Here is a 22,975-nt window from a genome sequence, read left to right as displayed (position 1 = left end):
CGGCAGATTTAGGAAACTCAATTCACCCGTTAGACGGAGAGCTGGTAGCACATCTCCCTCCTTTGACAAGGGGAAGTAGAGAGAAAGAAGGGGGGGGGGGTGTTGTGCAACAACACTGTAGAAATAATTTTTTTTCTCATTACTCATTACCACATGCACATTCAATAATGTCCCCACTGCCCAATTTTCTATTTATTTTGTTGTCAGACTGAGGAAAAAGGTTATTTAAAAACCTCTTCTGACGCCATTTTTATCCTGTAGAGCAAGCACTATTTAGTAGATGCTGATAGATGGGCCAGGTGGAAGGCAGGGTTCTATTTTTACAGTGCAAATGATGAAGGTGTAGATGGATATCAGTTCTCATTGTAGCTTCATGGATCCATGAGTGAAAGCAAAGACAAATGTGAAGCTATTGTGTCATATAGCATGAACACTGACTTTTGAAGAATGGGTTACTTTCTTGGAAAAATATTTTCAGAAAGCAAAGCAGAGTGTTGGGCACTTACCACATTGCAGAACAGTCAAAGTTGACTAAAAGAAACTTGTGTGGGTTGAAGTTGAAAGAGTCTGCATACTTTAAAATAAAGACAAAATTATTTATTGTGCAACATCATTCCTTGATTCACGTGAATAGAATCTTACAAAAGTATTTACACCCCTTAAACTTTAACAATTACTGGGTTTCAGTCAGGTGACCTGGATGACGCCAAAATGCAGATGGAGGGCCAGAAGGGGATTTCTCCGATTCAAAACAGAGCAAAATTGATCACAAGTAGCTAATGCACTAAATAGGCTGGAACAGCCAAGGTATCTCGAAAAAATACCCGTATATTTAGGATATGATCCTTATTATCTCGGTAAAAAAAAGACTTCTCTTACAGTCTTGAGGATTTACCTGCATCGAGGCGATCCACATAACTAACTACCTGGATGTATTTAGTTTCAAGTTGGGCCCGGTGAGTAGTGAATTGTGCTATTTTAAGTAATTTTAGTCTGATGAGGATGCTATCGCTAACAACGAACTAACTCATGTTATTTTATGAGCTTTAGTCTCCTGGTAAATAATTTATTTAGCTTCCCAAATTCATGCTGTATGTTAATGTTGAGTCGCTGAAGGATGCTGTATTCAGGTCCAATCGAGGTCAACGATTCGCACCCATCTACAGAAACCGTCATCTGAAACCCAGCAATATTTAACATTTATACGTCAAAGTTATGTATTTTACTTGGCTTTTTTGAGATTGACAAACACAAGGTAGTCCAAAACAAGGAATAATAGACAGCTTTTAAAATGTTTTACTAGTAATAATCATAAAAGAGTGGAATAAATTTGTATTTAACCTCTTTTACTCTGTCATAGCAAAACCAAACCAAACCAAACTCAGTGTAACTATCCCCAGAAGTTACAAAATAAAGTCCTCCTGTGGGCAATTTATTCTCAGTTCTTTGAAGGCATCAATGGTTTGTTAAAGAACCACTGAACAAACCGCATCCTGGATCTGCAGTGACTTCCTGCAGATCCAGGAAGTCACTAAACAGATCAGGGATGAAGGGGTGTACTAATTTAAACAAAATAATCCCAACTCTGAAATATGGTGGTGAAAGCATCTTGCTGTAGGGACGCACCAAGAACTTTCATAAATAAAGTTCTTTCAGATGCTTTATTTCTAAAAGAACATGAAAAAACATAAGATCTGGTTAAAGTTTTGTATTTTGTATTGGTCTTATCACATGAAATCCCAATAAAACATACTGTCGTTCGAAGTTGAAATGCAAATAAATATATTTTGTAAAAACAAAATATATAACTTCATCCATCTCAGTGGTTGCAGAGGAAATCTAGTCACCAACATTAATGTCTAGACTAAAGGGGACCCAACTTATTTGCAATGCAAAAGAGGAGCATCCAGTCGGCAGCTTGAAGAGTGCACTAGATACCATTCCTTCCTCGCTTAGAGATGAGTTATTTCCAATCTGCTTCCATCTTTTTGTTACCTATCTTTTGTAATATCCTTTCCTCTACCGCCACAAATGCAATAACACAATGCAGAGACAATGTGATTTAGATTCCTGGCTGACAGTTGCCATGCTGACTGACTCAAAGGATGCTGGTTGCCTCCTTATGCATCACTCATATCCTAGCAACCAGACAGTCAGGGAGGTGTCGTTCTGATGCAAAAAGGACCTGGATTCTACCTCATGTTCCAACCCAACACTGCAATACTGTTTTATGCTCTCAGCTCTGAGATGAAAAAAATATATAGACTTTGACAACAAATATTGCAAAATGGAAAAGAGCAAAATTACAGAACAACATTCAAACTTAAAGTGTATTTGCGTTCTACCAGTCAAAGAAAAGATCAAACTGTTGGTGCTTTTAACATCAAGACAGCCTTCTCCTATCTCCTTAGACTGCTCTTTGAACTGGTGTGTCTAATAAACGGTGATATATAAAGGTCCAACGCTGCCTCAGGAAATTACTTTGTCCTTATCTCTGCATCTCTGCACAGCGAGGGGAGCAACAGCTGCTTGAGTAGAATCAAAAGGCACATTTATGGACTGCGTCTTATGCCGATTGTTTGCCCCGTTGCTCTGCTTTGCATGCGTCCTCCTTGACATTAGTCCATCCTTGACGTTATGCCCTTTTCAAGGACCATAAAGTCAGTGTTTTGTCGCAACAATCCAATAACAGGTAATTCTTAGGCAATTGAACAGAAAGTGTTTTTCCTTGTTAGTAGTCGGAGACAGGCTGTCCCTATGACAATGGATGAGTACTCCTACTTGTGACCATGATGAACAAAAGAGTAATTTTGTTTGAATATTTAATATTATTGTATTTTTACTAGGAGGTTTATTGATGCAGCTTGATTATTATATTATGTTATGCAAAACTGGTAATTTCGCAGTGGGCTATGTAGTTCCCTGCATTCATACTGTTTGTACATTTCATTTAGTCAGACTACAACCAAAAATCTTGTTACATTTCAATAGGATTTCTCCTTAGAGAAAAGGTGAAAGTGAAGCATAATTGTGAAGGGGAAGGAAAACGATTCATGGTTTTTGGTGCATCTTCTAATACAGGTGTTTTACACTATGTCTCTAACAGTTCTACACAGCCACAAACTAAATGGTTTGGATGGAGAGTGTCTGTGAATTATCATTTTCGAGTCATGTAATATATTGTCAATTTGATTGAGGCTTGGACTTTGACATATTAATATTCTTTTAGACAGTGGTGGTACTGTACTTAAGTACAATTTTTGTGTATCTGTACTTTACTTAAGTAGATTTAATAATGGGTACTTTCTACTTTTACTCCACTACATTTTACAGTAAGTATCTGTACTTTCTACTTCACTACATTTCTACAAAAGTGTCATGTTACTCGTTACATCCAAGTCACGTTGCGCTTTTTGTCCGTTAAAATGTGAGAGCTCCAGACATGCGCAGTGGTTTCCTCAGAGCGGGAGAAGATGTCTGTCTAATAGTCAGTAATATAATAGTGCTGGATAAATAATAGATATGGCGACATGTACAATCAGCAGCGCTTCGCTTTCACAGACGGTGGGGACTTAGTCCAACTTTTAGCGTCACTTCGAAGGAAAGCTTAATGAAAGGTAAGATCTGTGGACGTGATGCTAGCAAAGCTAGCTGTACAGAGACACATGTTGGATCTGCGATGAAAAATAAGTTGTCACTCATGCACTGAATTATTGTGTGGAAGTGTTGACTGAGGTGTCGCAAATATGGGACAACGCTGTGACCAAAGTCTCCTATATAGTGATATGACATTCAGGAACGATCCGATTCTTCTGGACGGATCTTTACTGATTAAATTTATTTCAGCTCTAAGTATTTAATATCTAGGTGTTTTATGGGGATGTGGATATTTCAGATCAATTTGAGAAGCAATTTCGATAGGTAAAACTTAATGTTTTTGTGTCACGTAGCGCGGGGTGCTGGTCTTGACTTGGTCTTCGGTAGGTGGTCTTGACTACAACGCTGCTATGTGGCTCCTTGGTTGCATGTCCTCCCCTGCCCACCTTCTTTCCATCCCCTTTCTGTTGGATTTCTTTAAAAATAAATGCCACTAGTGGCATGCTATGTTAGGACAGGAGACAAGATGTGTCCATCCCTTAAATTATGATGCATAGAATCACATATCTAAGTCTAAACTATGTTACAGAGAGTAAACATAATAAAAACATGCTTTATCTGTGGCATTGTTTATTAAAATGGCACATTTCTAATGTATTAAAATTAAATACCATCGGTTCAATTAATTATATTGTATTAGGGATTAGGTATTATTCAGCAAGTACTTTTACTTTTAATACTTAAGTATTTTTAAAAACCAGTACTTTTTTACTTTTACTTAAGTACAAATGTTATTAATGTGGTAGTTTTACTTTTACTTGAGTACATTTTTGTCTGTGTATTTGTACTTTTACTTAAGTACTTTTTTGAGTATTTTCTCCACCACTGCTTTTAGCAGCTCTGGTTCAATATAGTGTTGTTGTAAATCTGGAATGAACATCAAATGTAAAAATGAAATGTTGAAAACTTTGTTTTCTTCCACTTAGTACCTCAAATATGAATACCAGTTTGAAGTTTCTGCTTATAGCATTACAGAATTTGAAAAAGTTAAAGGGATGTGAATACTTTTTGCATAGTAGAGCACGAACAAAGCACTTCCAAGGATTTCTACTCACCTCAATGCCATCCAGTAAAGGCCTAAATTCAGGACAAATAAAGGCACTCCCAGCATAAGCTGCATCAATGTGCATCCACATGTTTTCCTTATTACCTGAAAAAGATGAAGAAGTGGCTACATAAACTCTTAAAGAATAAACTGGGTTGGGAATTTTTTAATTTAAAAAAAATCCTGAGCCTCAAACATTAATCTCTCTCTAAATTAAAAGCCTAAAAATTAAATACTGAATATACATTGGAATGGCACTGGTACAAGTAATGTAATAAACATTTATATTTCCTTGGTCTTGGCTGAATCTGTTTTTTCCCCCCCAAACATCCTCCTTCTTATTAAATTTATAAAGAAAATAAAATAAACAATGTGCCTATCTAAAGTCAGACAGAACCATCAGAGCTTCCTGCCATGAGTAATCTGAGGGATCCTAGTTGGCTGCAACGTGCTGACTTACAAAGCGGTCCCAGCTCCATGATATGATCAAAAGCACATGATGGTGTGGTACCAAGAGTCGCGCAAAACTGAAAAACACAGATATCGATAATCAGAACCTCGAAGCATTCGGTATGTCATAGTCTGTTTTCACTTCCACCACAATAAGGCTTGAAACTGAAGATTTCTACACAAGAAAAGTGAATTCAAATTATTTTTTTTTCCTGGTATGTTATTCTCTTAAATCCATCTGAGGGTCTGATTTTGTTTTGGAAAGCAACTACAGCCTCCCCTCGATTGTTCGTTGATTTAAGTCTGTGGGTCCAGATGAGGCAGGAATTATTGCCCCTAACAAGATAGACATACATTAGTTCAGACAGAAACATTGTTATCTTTCAGCAGAAGCCTTGGGTGCATACAGCTGCCTCAGGAGGAAATTACATCATAGCTGACAGCCACAGCTGAGTGGCTGGAAGTGTATCTAACATGTGCGTTAGGTACTGTGGGTAGATGTGTTTTGTGTTGTTCTTTACATAGAAAGGGATGAGACCAGCTGCTTTGTCTTCCTCCAGCATCTTCCTCAGCATTTCCTCTCTAACAGCGTAGTGTTCGTCAGTAGGAACCTTCCTCATCATTACTGCTCCGATCAGGGCGGCCCGCTCCACAGAGGAATGAGCCTGAGGTGGGAAGACATATTTAATCCTTCTGAGGGTATTGATTCCCAGTTTTTATGCCATTTATCTTCCTGGTTTTCATGAACATGAAAAGTTCTTTGTCCAATACTACCCAGTGGGTGTATTTTGTTGTCAATAAATGTATACAACAACATAGTTGTGTGATGGATTTAAACTGACTTAGGATTTATAAAGGCCTTTTTTTAAAGACCTTTATAATTCTTCAAGATCAAGAATTAAACTAATCTAAATATTAGCTAAAAACTTGGCAGATGAGCAGGTTTCGATCAGTTTTAACCCCAATTCTCACACATTGACATTGCATCTGAGTTTGGCTGTCCATGTTTGAATCAGTTTCACTCTGATGAGCCCAAAGCTCAGAGTGATGTTGCCGTGGCAGGTGCGGCTGAACCATAAAGTGAAGATGGCAGCAATACTCTTGCATCTATAACTCGTACAAATCAGTTTACATCCCTGCTTGACCTTTCCCATCTGTGTAGTTTCCATGTGTCTACCAGCCGTGAAATGACCTAATGCTGCATTCTGCCTTTATAACCCTCTGCACCTCTCCCAGAGGAAAAAGGGGGAATTTTTCAATACAATGTCAACGCAAGAAATCATACTTTTGTGGTTTAGCAGAACATTTTTCTCTTGAACTATGACGCAATAAAGAAAAGCCCTGTTTCAAAGTCTCAGATATGTAAAAAAACAAAACAAGCAAAAAAAAAACACACACACATTTGTTGATTTGAGTAGATCTCACTGGGAAAAGAATGACCTGCTCAGAATATTCTGCTCAGAACCTATTTATTACACTATTAGAGACCTAGTGCTTCATTACAGGGCAAAGCAGAGACATGGCGGGTTTATGGATTCTGGCCAATGGAGCTCAAGCTAACTCAATGTGGAGACAGACCATACAAACCACCACAATGAACTCTGTTTGGCAAAATGAGGCTGTTTTGGTTTTAGCTGAGCGTTTCAACAGTTATGAAGTAAAAGTGCAGTAAAATATTTGACTCATTGTTAAAAATAATTGGCTTCGGTGTCCCAGAAATAAAAATAGTGCATCAATTTGTTAGAGAGTTAATCTGATCAAAACTTAACCAATAAAAGAAAGATTTGCCCTATGCTGCTATGATTCCTTATTTTAGACTCGGGTTAGAGATCTGGTTCTTCAGAACCAGAGAAAAACAAGAAAAACACAGAAGGACATACTCAAAAGAACTTTGTCTTAAGCCTTATGTGATGTCACCAGATGCATAAGTCACCAGGGAGCTCGTCTTTTGGATTTTGTCTTGATTAAATGACCATCAACAACCAAATAGAGAAATAAATGAGAGCTTTGTGTTCCATAGATCTGATGCGAGTCTGATTGATTTTAAGAGGAACATCTGGACAGTACGATGCTTAAAATGCATTGGTCTAAAGAAACTGTAGGAGTAAAATAAATCAAATAAGCTTATTAATTATTAAAGCGTAAAGAAAATACATCCCAATTTTGTGATTATACTTTGTTTGGCTCCAAATTTTTGTTCTGGTCCTCCACTGAGGCAACCATCACTTGTTTATGTTAAGCCTGTCATGGTAGAAATACTTCTTCTTACTTGCTGTTGAAGAACATGAACTGCATCCCTGCTAAAGGTCTCTGTGGCCCTCAGGCAACTTCATAATCCAATCACAAAGTCAGTCTGGTTTCAAACCTGATCAGCAATAGCTACTGCCTCACTGACCCCCCACTCTGACTTTGTTATTTTTCACCCTGTGACGCATGTTGGAATAAATGATGACGACTTCTTAGATAAAAAAAAAAGAAAGAAAGACGATAAAAAATAGTCACATAAACTTTACAAATACAAAGCCTGGTTCTCTTTTGAACCGTAATGTAAATGCTGTCAGATTTAATATTGTCAGCTTGGCATCCTCATTTGCAATTTAGGTAAACTAGAACAATGATTCTTGTCTTTGAAACAAAGGCTTTTCTTTACTCTTACACTTACCTGGTCAGATGTATAGGCCACCAGTTTAGAGAGGATTTCAGATTCAGACTTTTTAGAGTCTGTTGCCAAGACCCGTCGGACCGTTTTACACCGGGCAGCGAGCAAGGCCATCAGGGTCGCTTCACTGGCTGTGCCCTGTCAGACAATTACAGGTTCATCTGCATGTGACAAATGTTTGAAAAAAATAACACAAATAAAACGGATTCAAGAAAACAAGGCGTGTTCAGGCATGCAGGAGAATACTGTGGTTGGGTTTGTTCATATGATCCTTGTTTCTGCAAACCACTTTGTGTCTAAAAAATTAGTCAAATCTAGCAGTATATTGTGTTTTATATATCCGCTATTTTCTTTCACAAATAAACCCTAACTGCAATTAGTCATGTGTTTTTCTCTTTATATTAAATTTTGAGAACCCGATCAGTTTTAAAGAGGAGTTATTGAAGTTGGGGAAAAAAATTCACATTTTGAATAAAAGAATGTTATTCCTCCGTTTAGGAGCCCTTTAGTTTTATACAAGTCAATTCAAACTAATTATACAGACAGAATTCATGACAATGATGCATCCCAGACAACAAGCTGTTTTTAGTTGTTTATGTTTTGCTGCTTCAGTTTAAGCACATCGGTCAGAGTTTTGCATAGTTATAACTGCTGCGCCATACAGAATATAAAAGGAACTCCAAAGTCACCTTTTTTAAAAAAAAGTCCTTCCATTTCCTCTGTATGGTGACACACGGTTTGTAATAATAGGCTGGCAGTGTGCTGTCACAACACTCATTAACTCTGCAGCAGCAAGAAGAGCTCCTTTGGTTGCCATAGTGAGCTGGTAAGCTGCTATAAAAAAAAAAAAGCGAGAGTGGCAGGACAGAAACAAAAAGACGATGAGCCAGATGAGCATGCACGCATAAACGCGCCCTCGCACTCAGGTGGAAACAACAGAGGAGGCATGAAACGATCTATCATCAGAGTGCACTCTCCTGCCGCACCATTCACCATCCCAACAACACGTGTGCACGCATCTATTGCTTTCTGGGTTTCTGTCAATGGAACACTAAACTAATGCTTAGCCTTCTTCCACACGAAACAATACCGGCACCATCGCTGTCATTTTTCTGTCGCGTGCCTGGAAATGACACAATCAAAAGGCAATTTCCTGCCAATTTTCCCCCGGTTTGAGCCGGTGAGAAAAGAAAAAAAGACAACAGATCAATAGTGCATGAATTGCTGATGATTGCAGGCAAATATGTCAGTCTAAATAATGGTTTCTCAGATATTTGTGCGTGTAATAATCTTCAAAGTCATTTAAAATGTTACCAAAAGGTACAATTATCTTCTAAATATGTGTTTCAATTTAATGTTTTCTTTCTTTGCCATTTTACTCAAACTTCAATGTTTTTTTTTTAAATATTTTTATGTTTTATACTTAAGTAAAGTGAATATCTATGAAGTGGATTAAGAGAAGGTATATTTTGTTTTTGTTTACAAATAAAAATCTGAAAAATGTGATGCTGAGTTCAGCTAATCACTAAGCTCCACCCCTTTGTTTGCAAGTTTGACGTCCTATGCAGCCACTAATTATGCCACTGTTTGTTGGAAAGTGCCTCAATTTTTATGCATTTCTTTATGTTTGTCTTTCATATAAAATCCAAATAACGTACAGAGAAGCGTGTGGTTGTCAATGTAAACCTCCGATAGTTTGATGTATTTCGTCTAACTTTTTTTTTTCTTCTTTTTATGGAAACACTTTAGAAAGAGATATTGTCTAGCAGGCATAAAACAGCATTGTTTCAGCATATACTCCAATCAAATCAAATGTTTTCGTGATTTATGGAGTGATGGCAGCAAGCCTCGGCTGTGGGATTTTAAATGGCAACCGAGACGCCACAAAAATATGCTCACCTGAATAACACCACCTCCATGGCCTTGTGTCCCGGCTATAAAACTCTCAGGCAGGTGCAGCATCTTCCCAAGCCAGTCTAACATCACTGTCTCCAGCTCGGTGCAGGCTGGACTGGCAGCCTAAAATGTCACCGAAATTCAAAGACACACATCAAAAGCTCGTTTCTTCTCGAAGGATGTGAGCTGAGGATAGAATCTGGAAATGTGGCGTCAATTAAAGAGAGAGTGCTGCATATGTGCACAGATTACCCAGGAAAATCCAATGCAGCCGATGGCCCCACACAGCATATCAGCCACCATAGCAGGGTAGGAGGAAGCTGCTGGAAAGTAAGCAAAGAAGTTTGGGCTGTGCCAGTGGGTGACCTGGAAAAAGATATATTAGATAAACAATGAAACAGTAAGTACTACAAATAACAAATATGAAAAGCCAATCTCGCTTTCTAGAGACAATATGCTACATTATGTTCTATCTAATACGTGAGTTAGGATTTATATTTGTCACTACTGTAAAAAAAAAAAGTACACTTTTTTTTACAGTGGGTAAAAAAACAACAACAAAAAAAACAATAGGAAAATCTTTGTAAATTTTATTGTGTTGACCAAATAAAAAGAGCAAATGGTGTCACCTCACCCCTGGCATTATGACCCTCTCCACATCATGCATTATTTCCTCATAACTCTCAGGCTCAAGTGGGGCCTCGGTGGGGATTAAAGAACGGAGATATCCTGGTTCCAGATCCGGGTACACTGGTCGCTGTTCTATGTTTTCCAGGTAGTCTGCCACGTAGTCAACCATCTCCTTACCTCTGCGTCGGAACTCTGCTGCATCCATGATGCGACTGGACAGCAGTACAGATTATGGATTTGGCAGGATGTGGTGTTTTTGTTTCAAGCAGCTGGATGTGATTTCTTTAGAATTTCTGAATATTTGGGAAAGAATGCATACACACACACATTGCCTCTCAAGATTAACCTTTGCTCTAATGGTGGGGAAGGGTTTGAGCATTATCGAATTAGCCAGATTTTTGACAGCAAGAATGGCTTAGAAAATGTTTTTGTCACTAACACTAAATATAAAAATGTCACATTATCTGGTAATACCTGTCTTTTACACATAGAAACACAAAGACTAATGAAAAGCCTTCAATGAAATGTATTTTATTGCATAAATATAATAGCACATTGCAATGATAGAAAAATCATTGGTGCAACATTTTTTGGTGCAACATTTTTTGGTTTCCCTACTTTTAATGCTTTGTACAACTGGCTTTTGCCTACAGAACAGCATTCAGTCATTTCCTATGAAACAAAGGTTGGACCATGCAAACAGAGGATTTAGATCTAGAGATTAAGATATTCAAAACATCCTATAGTGATGGTTCCTACTATTACACGTTATGTATATAACCTTATTCCTGTGCTGCTGTATTGATGTAACTGTTGTCGTTTTCCACTCTGGATAACTGTGCTGAAATTTAAGGTTTAGATTTTTTACATTTCTATAGCAATAATTAATTATTGCTAATTAATGAATTAATTATAATATATGTAATATCTGACTGATATTTTGCTACTAACTCTACAAATTTATTTACCGTGAAGCTGACAAATTAGCAAATAAAACAGAAAACATATTTTTATTGCTTTTAACCATCTACAGTTTGTCTGTATTGAACTACCCAGTCTAAACTTCTGCTCAAAATAAATATTTGCAGAGAAAAGCCTAAATAGATAATGTAAAGTTACACATATTTTGTGTTACATGAGCTAGGGGGATCAGTAGATCACAAAAAAAAAAAAGAATTGCAGAAGTTACAGTTCATTCAAAAATGACAATAAAGCCAGCTGAGTTAACGCAAATAAGCAGGTTTAAAACATATATTTAAAAGTTTCAGGGTTATCTTTTTATTAGTGCTTAATATGAAGGGTTTGATCATTAAGTCTAAGAGGCTGTCCTTTGAGGCCTTTGTCCTAACGGCGGCACATTTTAAAATGAATAATTGGACTATTGACCTCCCTACTGAGCCTTAAGCCACTTTCACGGTCTATTTTCCTTACACTGCGGTGTGACTCTAAAAGGTTTTCCTCAGAGCACTCTGGTTTGATACTCTCCTATAAAAATGTCCTGACAAGATATTCTTCTCTAGTCACCTGATCATATTTTTTTCAGCATCTAGTAAAATGAAAAACAACCTCATAAACATCCCTCCCTATACAGCTGACCAGTAGCCGAACATGACCTATACTTTGGGGTAAATGATTTACAGAAACACAATGACAATTTAATTCAATGGTAGGAGAAAAAGGTTGTGTCTTATTCTCGTGACGCCCGTTCAAATCGCACAACAGGACATGAACATTGCCCCCTGCACCACACCATTCAACAAGTGTTACAGAGCGGGTCTTTATTTTTTGTTAAGCGTCAGAGCTCTTATCCGAAGCCTTATCTCAAATAGGATTAGACATGCTGTATGGATGTGAGTGTGGAGTGTGTGTGTGTGTGTGTACTCACACTTTTAGATCCAGAGACCTTCAGCAGCAGCGTTTGGATAGTAGATCCTCGCCTACTTTTTGTTTTGCGTCCAGGAGCAGCCAGGCGGACAGCCAGGCACGTGTTGAGTGTGTTTGTGTGTGTAAGCAGGACAGGAGACATTTGCTCCTTTTATCTCGCCTCTTACCACCCCCAATCCACCAACCCCCACGAGGCCAGCCAATAGGAAAGGGGATCATTGCCAACGCAAGGCAGAGTGATTCATAAAGTGTTCCTAACCCAAAGCACGCACGGATGAATAGAACCCAACTTTGAAATACACTTCACAAAATAATAACCATGATCTGATTGCATACAAAAAAATAATTTAGTGCGGTTATTGAATAAAAGCTGATGTTTCTGTCAGATGTTTATATGAACTCATTAGCAGCACTGCTGTCATATTAATTTAGGTTTGAAATCAGCATGAGCTGAGAGGATACTGACCCAAGAAAGAAATGTTACAAGGTCAACTGAACCCTGTAGATCACATACGAACAAGCCAAATGTCCTGTTGGTGAACGCTTACGCTTAGACAATACAAAGTTTTTCCTGTTTAGACACATTGACTTGAATAATGTTTGAATGTGTGAAGTTGAGTCCTTTAAACCCAAGATATCACTATATCAACTTTCAAAAAGTGGTGGAAGTCCTGTACTCAGGGTTCATGTTATGGCTAGTTGTATTGGGTCTTTGTTCACAGTATTTAAAGTGAAAAAAGGAGAGAGAACTCATAATTCTTCACCTCAGATTAACCACTAATTGGCTGAAATTAAACACTAAGTGTGTAAATGATTCACAATACACATCAAAACCGATCTTTTTTTCAATACAGATGCCTGAATGTTTGTCTCTACATACCATGCATGGCATTTTATTGGTAAATCAATACAAGTTTTGACTCGAGTCTTGTCAGTGTTGTCCACAGGGGCTGCATTTCAGAATGCTGTTTCTCTGCGTGAGTCCTGAGTGATGACATGAACAAGGTGTTCTGCTTAATCCCAAAGAGCAAAGGTTTATATTGTTAATGCTCACTTCTGCACACCTTGACATGCTGTTTCTCTGCGTGAGTCCTGAGTGATGACATGAACAAGGTGTTCTGCTTAATCCCAAAGAGCAAAGGTTTATATTGTTCATGCTCACTTCTGCACACCTCGACATGTTCCCTCCCCCCCATTCTGTAGATAAGTGTACATTAAGTATATTTGGACATGCATGCACATAGTAGTGATTGTTAATTTGAAATCATGCAGGCAATATGTAAAAAAACAAAAAAAATTAAATCCAATTGTTGCAAATTAGTTTAAATATACAAAATTTGGCATAACACCAACCAAAGCACATACAATTCTTGGAATTGTGGTATGTACATCAGCAGACTTTAATGGCATATATAAATCACCTTTAATGCATTTAGATTTGCTTTATATGTAAGCAAATCCCTTTTTGGTGTAATACTCATATGGTTATTTATTTACTGAGGTAACGGGTCTTCAGATATGTTAATTTTTAGTCATATTTTTCTATACACATTGACAGCTTAAGCTGCCTCATTTGCATGATTGACAGTGTTGTGGTACTCGAGATCGGTCTTGGTGTCGAGACCGGTCTTAAGACCATTTTCTGATGGTCTCGGTCTCATCTCGGACTCGACCGCATTTGGTCTCGGTCTTGTCTCTGTCTCGATACACTCTGGTCTTGGTCTTGTCTTCGTCTTGGGTTAGGTGGTCTTGAACACAACACTGATGATTGATAATCCAAGTGGTGTGACACTGGGGTCAAAAGGTCAGGCTCCGTGATTTTAAAGCTCACTCCCTATTTACCAGCTATTCACAAGACCAATACCCATACATTGTTAGAGCTCTGCTGGATGTAGACATCTCCTAAGCATGTTTAGAGAATGAGAAATTTCAGTGGCACAATTTCATTTTATTATCCCTTAAGCTTTTTATAGAGCAGCACCATCTTGTGGATAATCAGAAAATCTCAGTTCCTTTAGAATTTGACCCTTTTCACTAATAACTTTCCACAAGGATATTTGCTTAAGTAAACCTAATCCTAAATCCTAGCTTGTTTGTTCTTGTTGTGTGTTGTGGATATAAATGTACGCTTGGACTCAGCAATGCGTAAAAAATTATATCCATCTTCATCTTGAGCTTTCTAGTAGTTAAATGTAAAGTTAAATGCCAAGTTAAATGCTTGGTGTCAAAAAATGACCGTTCAGAATTTTATCCACCTGAAGATTCCTGAAGAAGAGTAAGCCCGGAGCACTCTACTACCATCACTATGTTTTACTGAGGATGCAGTGTTTTTGGGTGATGAGCTGTTTAGTTTCATTCAATGGCTATCTTCAAAGTGTCACACGATACACAGCCCTAGAATGTATTGTGGTCTTTTCAGATTCACATTGTTGCACAATCATTGTCATCCTTTGCAATCTCTATGATACTCATGTTGAAAAGTTTGGAAAATCGAACAAAGACACCATTAATCAGTCTAACTCCTTTCTTTTAAGTACTAATACTGCGGGCATCGAGCTTACTGGATAGACCCACAAGAGACCTCATAGCATTGTCTGTGCCAGGAAGCTAAGATTTTTAATTAATTCTTCAAAGAAATTTCAAAAGATTTTTATTGAATTTTCCATTGGGATCAATAAAGTAATTTTGAATTTGAAAGGAAGTGGTCAAACATCATGGAAGAATAAAACCAGGTGAATTGGTTGAGGTCAAAACTGTTAAACAGCAGCCAACCAAATATCAGTGGGTTGAACCATACACCCATGATGTGTATAATTTTTGAGCCTCTGTGGACTGGGGAAAAGAAAACAAAACAAAACAAAAAAAACCCATAATAAATTCAAACTTTTCTTCAGATTTATTAAATGATTTGCTCTGTTATCAGTCCACCCTGTAAAAGAACAGTTCAAATGCTTAATTGAAAGCTCGAAAGCTCAAAATCAGTACGACATTCATGCAGGTGATGAGTGCGTATGACTCTTTGACCAGGATTGCAAATAAACACACATTTAACTTTATTTTATATCAACGTATTAACATTTTATTCTAATATCAATAAACAGAATATATCAGTCCCTTATTTATTTTATTTTATTTTACAAAAATACCTGAAAAGATTACAGTAAGCCAACCAACTATTTACAGACTGAAGCAAAGCACATCATTAAAATATAGAAGCTCTCTCAAAAAAAAGAGAGAAGTCAGTTTTCCTGTTCACATTCCCTGAAATGCATGGTAGTTCTCATAGATTTTATTGTATTATTATTTTTCTTTTACTCTTCTCATTTGAAGAACCAGATTATCTTGTACTGTGACAGCTGAAAAACCTTCATATGGATTTTAACTCATTCAAAAAGCAAAAAGGACAAAGGAGCTGAAAAGCTGACAATTTGTTCTAGGGTTGCATACATTTTAGTTGGGGTTAAGGACCATTTTTCCCAATTCAAAATGTCCATGAACTTTATAAATATAATTTAGACCTCATTCGAGCCCTAAATGCTCACCTCAAAGTTAATTTATAGCTTTCATGGCCACCAAAACTGACTGCGCTACACCAGTACTATTGGTGTTTTTTTTTTTTTTTTCCTTTTTAAATAGCTCTGTGTTTAGAAAAAATGGCCGGATCAGATTTATTACAAATTACAACAATTAAACATACAATGTCCCATTTTTAGGTTGCGTATTTTGAGCTCGCTTAAGTAGTTTCATCTCAGTGTGACACAATGGGATAAACACTAGCAGAGACTGACACAGCTTGAGAGTTCTTGATGAAGTGAAAGTGTTTATGGTAAGTAATATTTTTTTTCTCATAAACCTAGAGACCTTTTCACAACAGCCAGTTAAAGATTAATAACTTATTTTTGGAAAAAAGTGGAAATTAATTTCACAGGTATTAGATTAAACCTTTGAACAACTACAGAACAATCCACTTGTTTTATTGTGATTTCACCATGGACATGATCCGAATTTCACCAATTTCAACGCAAATCCACAATTAAGCAAGTGATAAAACATAATCAATTAAATATTGCAGTTTGCCTAATAAATACATTTCTCAGAAAAAAATGGAAGCTGTTGGTTTGAACTGAAATGGTCTTAAAGTTTTATAGTGAATCTGTATGGAGCAACGATCAGCTTTACAACCATATACGGATGTTTGTTTTAGCCAGACACCGTCTGCTCATACATGCTTTCAAGACTTATTTTCTAAGTTTGTTAAGGCTGCTTGTGCTGTATTTGATTCTCCACTGACTAAAAAACTTTGAGGTAAAAAGGGTCCGATAGAAAGATACTTCCTGTGTCTATTAAGGCCAGTTCATACCTGTTATCTTCGCAGACTCAGTTTTTTGACACTGGTTTTGAGTTAGGTATTTGCTTTGACTTTCTATGTTTTAGATGTAAACTGCTGCTCTATTGTGACACCTAGTGGTTTTCTTAAGTTGCACATTTAACAGACTTGGGAGTTGTGAGGGCAGCTTCAGAAAAGAGGTTATCAAATACGCATATTTATTGGTGTTTTCCTCTTTTGTGTTTTTATTTTTACAACATTAATCTTGCTGTTCATTCTCAAGGTTAAAATTGACATTAATATTGTCAGTGTGCTTTAACCATAACGTTATGACACTTGTCATTTGAATGTATGTGAAATGAGAAATCATAATCTGCAGATTGTCATCTTGATCAAAGCCTCTTTTTCAACTCACTGTCTGCACCAAGCTAAGCGGTACCTGGTACACCGAAAGTAATACTCTTCAGGTTGGAGACAGTAACAGAGGGTAGGAGAATATGTCTTATCAATATTTACTATCAGTAAGGTGTTTAAGATAAATTCAAAGGAAGGAGACAGGTGAAAGCATTTCAGAAAGGAACTGAGTTTTCAAAGACATGATGGGACAGGCCTGTGGTTAAATTACGCTGCAAGAGGGTGAGAGAGAGAGCAAGACTTTCAGCAAATAACAGATGAGCTAAACAAGTACAGCAGTGTTAATCTCTTTTAGATCTTAACCTCTGTCTGTCTTTCCAAGAACATGCTGGATTTGGAAATGCTGGGAGTCTCTTTGGAATTCTACATTCTCTAGAAAATACAGGCTGTTTTTAGTTATGCTAAGAATAAAAAAAGCACACAACGCTAACATACGTTGCTAAAACCAACTTAAAATGTGAACCCCATAATTATTTTATGTTTGTTTTAAATATTTCTGCCATTTCAGTTAATCTAATTATTCTAATCACTGATATCAGTTGTTAAAGCAAGCTTAAAATGTGAAATCCTTTATCATTTTGCCTTTGTTAGAAAATATTATCAGAATAGTTTTACAGTGAGAAGCATGACCTAGGATCTGCTCCTATTATAAACAATTATTGAATGCTCACAACAGGAAGGGTTGAACAAGGGGGATCTAAATGCTTCTTTTATCTTTGTATTTTATAGTTCTCAAAGAGAAGCTAGAATAGGCTAACTTCCATATTTGAAGGTCAAAGCAATTGTACAAAAGTAGGAGAGGAAATTGGCCACAAAAAATTGAAATGGGTGAATCTCAATGTTTCTTTTGGGAATATTTAAAACAAAAAGGAAAACATAATTTCAGGTAATGTCATTACAAATATAATAGTCACAATGATTTCATGGTAATGACAAGCGAAAAACAGCAGAGACAGCGCTAGGACAGAACAAAAATAAAGTCTAAATTTTTCAAGTAATCAGACACATCCAGATAAATAAATACACACTGCTGCATCAATAAAAACCAGACAATCAAATAGAAAAAAAAATGTCATTGCATCTTAGATAAATTATGATGACCTTGCACAGAGAGACAACATAGTGCTGCTATTCTGCATCTCAGGTCATAGACATAAATCCTTTAACAACCTGCAGGTCAATAAAAGATGGCTGTTGATGTACAAAGGTACACATATCTAAAAATCCGCTGGCTGTTTAGCTAAACAAGGCAACCAAAAATGCCCTGAATTAAAAACAAGAAAAAGAAAAATCTAAAAGCTCAGGAGTACAAATGATAAAAAAAGAAGACTGCTATTTATGAGAGACATTTCACAGCAGGATACTCTACATATTGGCAGCAACTTGTGAGAAGTGACAAAAAAGGAAGTAAAAAAACAAAATGGACTTCAAGCTTACACGTTGAGTTTAGGGTTAAATAGATTTTGCTTTTCATTAGGTTTTCTGTTGATAAAGTAAAAATCCAACTCTAACAATAAAACTATTTTAGCTCTTGTTAATTACAGAAACAGGGTCTTAGCCAATCACAAAAGGGAATCAAGTAAGACACATTTTAAGCCAACATTTCCAACAACTGTTCTGAGAGTGAAAGACAAACAAACAGACATCACTTAAAGAACTAACATAGCCACTAAATTTATCTCAATCAATCCATTCCCTACTTGCAACAGTCGGTAGCAAGCTACATACGGTGTAACGAGAATGATGCAGAAAGGGCCTGCGTCCTTTGTTTTAAATGCATTTCAAATGTGCTTCTGTTTTTACACATATAATTTACATGATACCAGCAGCTTGTATAGAGTTTTGCCATTTAAAATTATATGGAGACAGCAGAGGTGGTATTTCATATTGTCTGTGTAAAAGTAAGTAAGCCAAGAGGAAAAAAAGGCCACACTTATTGAATTATAGAGAACATTAGTTTATGGAACAAATGTTAAAGTTGCAGCACAATCTGGGTCTAATGTTTTCCACGCAGTCTACAGCATTGTGTTTTGTGTGTTCCATGTCATTTGAGAAGGCCCACTTCACACTGGATTAAGAGAGAATTACAGTCTCCAGGAACTCAATGACTTGTCATTCAAACCATTTGATAAACCATCTCCATGCTGAAGGCAATGATGATGCTTCTCTTTTCGCAGCACTCAACAAATTACAACATCTACATTATGAGGTTGTTTCCACATAACCTAGAGTTTCTTTCTGTGTCTGGGAGAGATTTTTCCATCTCTACCATCAGCGTCAGAACAGCTTTGCAGGAGGAGATGACGCTGTCCCTTTGAGGTAGCACCCTGTAGTTTATGAACCACTTACTTTATGAACCACCACAATCCGAACACTTAAGTTCTTTTCAAAGCAAATGAGCTGAATTTCACACTCTATTACGTGTCTTACGGATGCTCACTGCAGACCTGTCCAAGAACGTGCAAAGACAAATTTTTATAATTGCATTGGATTCTTAGTCCATTGTGAAATGGGCCATACAGATGTTTGCGGAAAAGTGTTTCATGAAAGGCAGAAGTTATCCGAAGCGAATCGACAACAGGCCAGTTTATGGCAATATTTAAGTGAATGCAGTAATAGTCTCCGAAGCTCCTTTTACCATACCTGAATTAAAAAAAAACTGAATAATACAATCAGCTGTCTGTTTAGTATAACTGCTCTGACTTAGTTGCTAATGACTGAATGGCAAAATGAAAAAGAATTGGACTGTTTTGTGGATATTTCAAAGCAGAAATTTTGGAGATGGTGTGGCAACCCAGAATGCTGAGCACCAAGTGATCTGCTGTGGCTAATGTGACCTATATAGAGCTGCAAACATTCAAATGGTGGGGAAAACGGATGCAAAAACGGAATTTTTAGAGGAACTGTGATAAGGAAATGTGTAAAAGGAAGGACAGTGCAGGTTTGACAAACGTAACGTTTCAAAGACTGAAAAGAATTTCACGCAGGACCGCCAGGTGCCTTCAGATCTAATTCACGGTAAAATTTGGGCATGCCCATTCATGCCAAAAAACGACATGGTGTGGTGGCACCACGTCTAGTTGAGTAATGCACCAAAAGAGATGCCATGCACCTTTAAAGGCCGTGTGCACCGCAGCAACTTTTCAAACCAACAGAACATAGTCTCCATCCGTGATATACATTTTGAAAATGTGCCATCAACAGCTCAAATGACACTGCAGTTAGTTAGAAGGAAACTAAATGGTCCACACAATAGCTTCAACTGTCCTGCTGATTGTCCAGTTTAAGGGAAATCAAGTCGATTCTTGGGAGACAACCCTTGAGGCCCCACCCCCAAGCTTATTGATGAATATTGCCGGCATCTCATGAAGCATTTTTGCAACAGTGACGACACAAAATGGCAGTGTTCATTTCTTTTATCTTTGTTTTGTTTTCTTTCTCTTAAAAGTGGAACCCCATGAGCAAGTCGTGCATCGGCTTCCGCAAAAACGTCCAAGAAAATCAGGAGAAAAAAAAATTCCAGCCAGTCAGCAACGTCCAGCAGACTCACAATAGAAAACGACAACAGCGAAACATCAGTCAATTCACCAGCTTCTTGGAAAGGTAAGAACAAACGACAGAGAGAACAGCGATCCCCTCCGCTTTGTCTGTTAGTTTTCAGGCAGAGTCAGGTCAAGTTTCAAGACGGTCACATGGTCCGAAGATGTCATAAGGCCACGACGGTGCACGGATGTTTGAGTTTGCAAGGCAGGACGCCCCTGTTGAGCTGGTAGAACTCCACCAGCTGAATCAGGTCTGTGAATTTGGTTTCGCCGTCATCGAGGCTGAAGAAGACCTGGCCGTCCTCTTCACACTGAATAAAAACAAGAGCACCACATGGCATGAGACAAAAAAAACCAAGAAAACCCTTTCTTCTATAGACAAAAAAAAAAAGGTTATCTAAAATGTCTGCAGGAACTTGCCTGTAATTATGACCTCAAGATTTAACAAAATAACATTTTATGTCAAAATTCCTTATTTTTCTCAAACGGATAGATAAGCAGACAAGCTGACGTAATTGACAACACTCTTATCTTTTCTGTACGTATGCTGATCCCAAAATACTATGGTGAAATTCTAGACTTTCAACTGTGTGAGAACCCTTTATGTTGTTACATCTCGACAAGGCTTTTGTTGTTTTTTTTTTTGTTGTTGTTTTTTGGGAGGGTAGGGGGGGTAGAATCTTGTAGGAGGAAGACGTCATTAAGATAAAATGCTTACCGGTAGGATCTGAAAATGTTTGATTTTCTGATGGTGGCACAAAGTGAGGACAAAGGCCTTTGGGTTACTCTGACTGACTCTCAGCAGAAACAACCTTCACAGTAGAAAGAAAACAAAGTCTGTGTGAGGAAAAAAATATCTTCGGGATGCGTTTCCTCCTATCACCTCAGCTGACTCACCCATCTACTTGTCCCTGTTGGTGGATAATACGATGGGATTCCTCTCTGGTTATCCTGCCGTAGAACCACAGCTGAGCTATGTGGATGACTGCACAGAATGCAAAAAAAAAAAAAAAAAATGTTTCAATGATGATTTAGAACAAAAAGAATACAAAAAGGTAGGACAAAACATCAGGTTATTCACTTTTTATATTACTAGAGATTTACCTGAGTTAAGTGAAGACTGGTGTAAGGGACTGTGGGAACCTAAAGCATTCACTCGATTTCTCTTCTGAAGGAAATGTCACAGAAACAGAAAGCAACAGTCATTAATTTATGACACAAAGAGCTGCAGAGACATTTCTAGCAATTCTATACAAATACGACTAAAGTTTGAATTTGATTGCTTAAAATTCATTCTCATAAAATGTTAAAATGCAAAAGTTACACAAAAATGAATTGAGTGAATGCAAGAAACGTTAATTAAAATAGTAAAATAATATTAAGCTCTTGCCTCACTATCAAAGAAAAAAAAATAGTTATGAAATCTCAACTTTCAAATATCACATAAAAAATTCATTTATATTAAGATTTTATTTGTGAATGTGCAGTGTCTTTTTCTCACCCTCCACATATGTCCCTCCTCCAAGGCAGCACTCTGAGCCTCGACTGGGTTGTCAATCACCCGACCTATCCTCCCTGAGAAATCCATTGCCACGAGGGAGTTTTCCGATACACTCCTCTAGGGGGAGCCAGAAACACACAGCCGTTACAAAGGAGATGAAGTTACCAATGTGAACAAATCCCTGCCCAAAACATGACAGTATACAAGGCAAGACGTATTTAAGAGTTTAGATTTTTTTTTTTTTTACATAATGTACATAAATAAATGGAACTGCAGTGCTTTAAATGTGTCAAAATGCATTACTCTTGTGGATAAATAACAGTTTGAATTAATCACATAGGATTATTACTATTATTTTAATAGTTCTTAAGGTGCAACACAGCATTAAATAAATTCAAATGAACCTTTCACTTGTGTAACAAACTCGATCGTAGACTGGTTAACCCGTGAGCCAAATTCAGACCAAATCCTCTTTAAGTAAAGTAGTGTTACATGTAAGAATCCGACAAATCTTCAAGATCCAAAGGCAGTAAATTAATAAATAAATCATTAAATTTTTTTAAATCTATGAAAATGAAAATAAAAAAATGATAATTAAAAATTAACTTAAAAACACATAAAATGATTTTAACATCTAATTAAGCACTTTGTAGTTCTGTGCTGTGCAGCAGTATGAATTTATTGCATCCGTCAGCCATAAACATCAACAAATACTGGGCGTGGCTAACCCTGATTCACTCAAGATGATTTGTCTGAAGTTGCCATTTAGGAATAATTTATCAGATATAAATAAATAAATAAATAAATAAATAAATAAATAAATAAATGTAAAAAAAATAAAAAATAAATAAATAAATAAAAACTTACCACAGGAGCTGAAAAGTGTGAAAGCAATGCTTTTCTTTGCTTATAGTTCTGGTACAATATGATCCTATACTGTCAAGGGGGGAAAAGACAAACATGTAAACAC

The 22,975-nt window shown here is 37.1% G+C and overlaps 2 protein-coding genes across 3 annotated transcripts in view; both read right to left on the bottom strand.

Moving 5' to 3' along the window:
• The window catches only part of ddc (dopa decarboxylase), a 20,025-nt gene extending 7,664 nt beyond the window's left edge, over positions 1–12,361 (bottom strand). Inside the window, exons 1-9 of the mRNA XM_007545340.2 lie at positions 12,223–12,361; positions 10,342–10,630; positions 9,960–10,073; positions 9,711–9,830; positions 7,815–7,949; positions 5,674–5,817; positions 5,163–5,229; positions 4,713–4,807; positions 507–574 (exon numbers count right to left, since the gene is read on the bottom strand). Coding sequence (XP_007545402.1) covers positions 507–574; positions 4,713–4,807; positions 5,163–5,229; positions 5,674–5,817; positions 7,815–7,949; positions 9,711–9,830; positions 9,960–10,073; positions 10,342–10,542 — 944 coding nt within the window. The 5' untranslated portion in view covers positions 10,543–10,630; positions 12,223–12,361. The remainder of the gene's footprint in view (positions 1–506; positions 575–4,712; positions 4,808–5,162; positions 5,230–5,673; positions 5,818–7,814; positions 7,950–9,710; positions 9,831–9,959; positions 10,074–10,341; positions 10,631–12,222) is intronic.
• Positions 12,362–15,353: 2,992 nt separating this feature from the next.
• The window catches only part of LOC103133410 (growth factor receptor-bound protein 10-like), a 70,341-nt gene continuing 62,719 nt past the window's right edge, over positions 15,354–22,975 (bottom strand). For both annotated transcript variants that reach the window (XM_007545222.2, XM_016669390.1), the window contains exons 12-17: positions 22,873–22,941; positions 22,006–22,122; positions 21,609–21,672; positions 21,402–21,489; positions 21,223–21,316; positions 15,354–20,815 (exon numbers count right to left, since the gene is read on the bottom strand). In XM_007545222.2, the coding sequence (XP_007545284.1) occupies positions 20,669–20,815; positions 21,223–21,316; positions 21,402–21,489; positions 21,609–21,672; positions 22,006–22,122; positions 22,873–22,941 (579 nt within the window). In that variant the 3' untranslated portion in view covers positions 15,354–20,668. The remainder of the gene's footprint in view (positions 20,816–21,222; positions 21,317–21,401; positions 21,490–21,608; positions 21,673–22,005; positions 22,123–22,872; positions 22,942–22,975) is intronic.

Source organism: Poecilia formosa, unplaced genomic scaffold (assembly GCF_000485575.1).
Source record: "Poecilia formosa unplaced genomic scaffold, Poecilia_formosa-5.1.2 Scaffold0, whole genome shotgun sequence".
Lineage (NCBI taxonomy): Eukaryota > Metazoa > Chordata > Actinopteri > Cyprinodontiformes > Poeciliidae > Poecilia > Poecilia formosa.
Note: the sequence above shows the minus strand (reverse complement) of the source record. Positions and strands in the feature narration are given on the sequence as shown.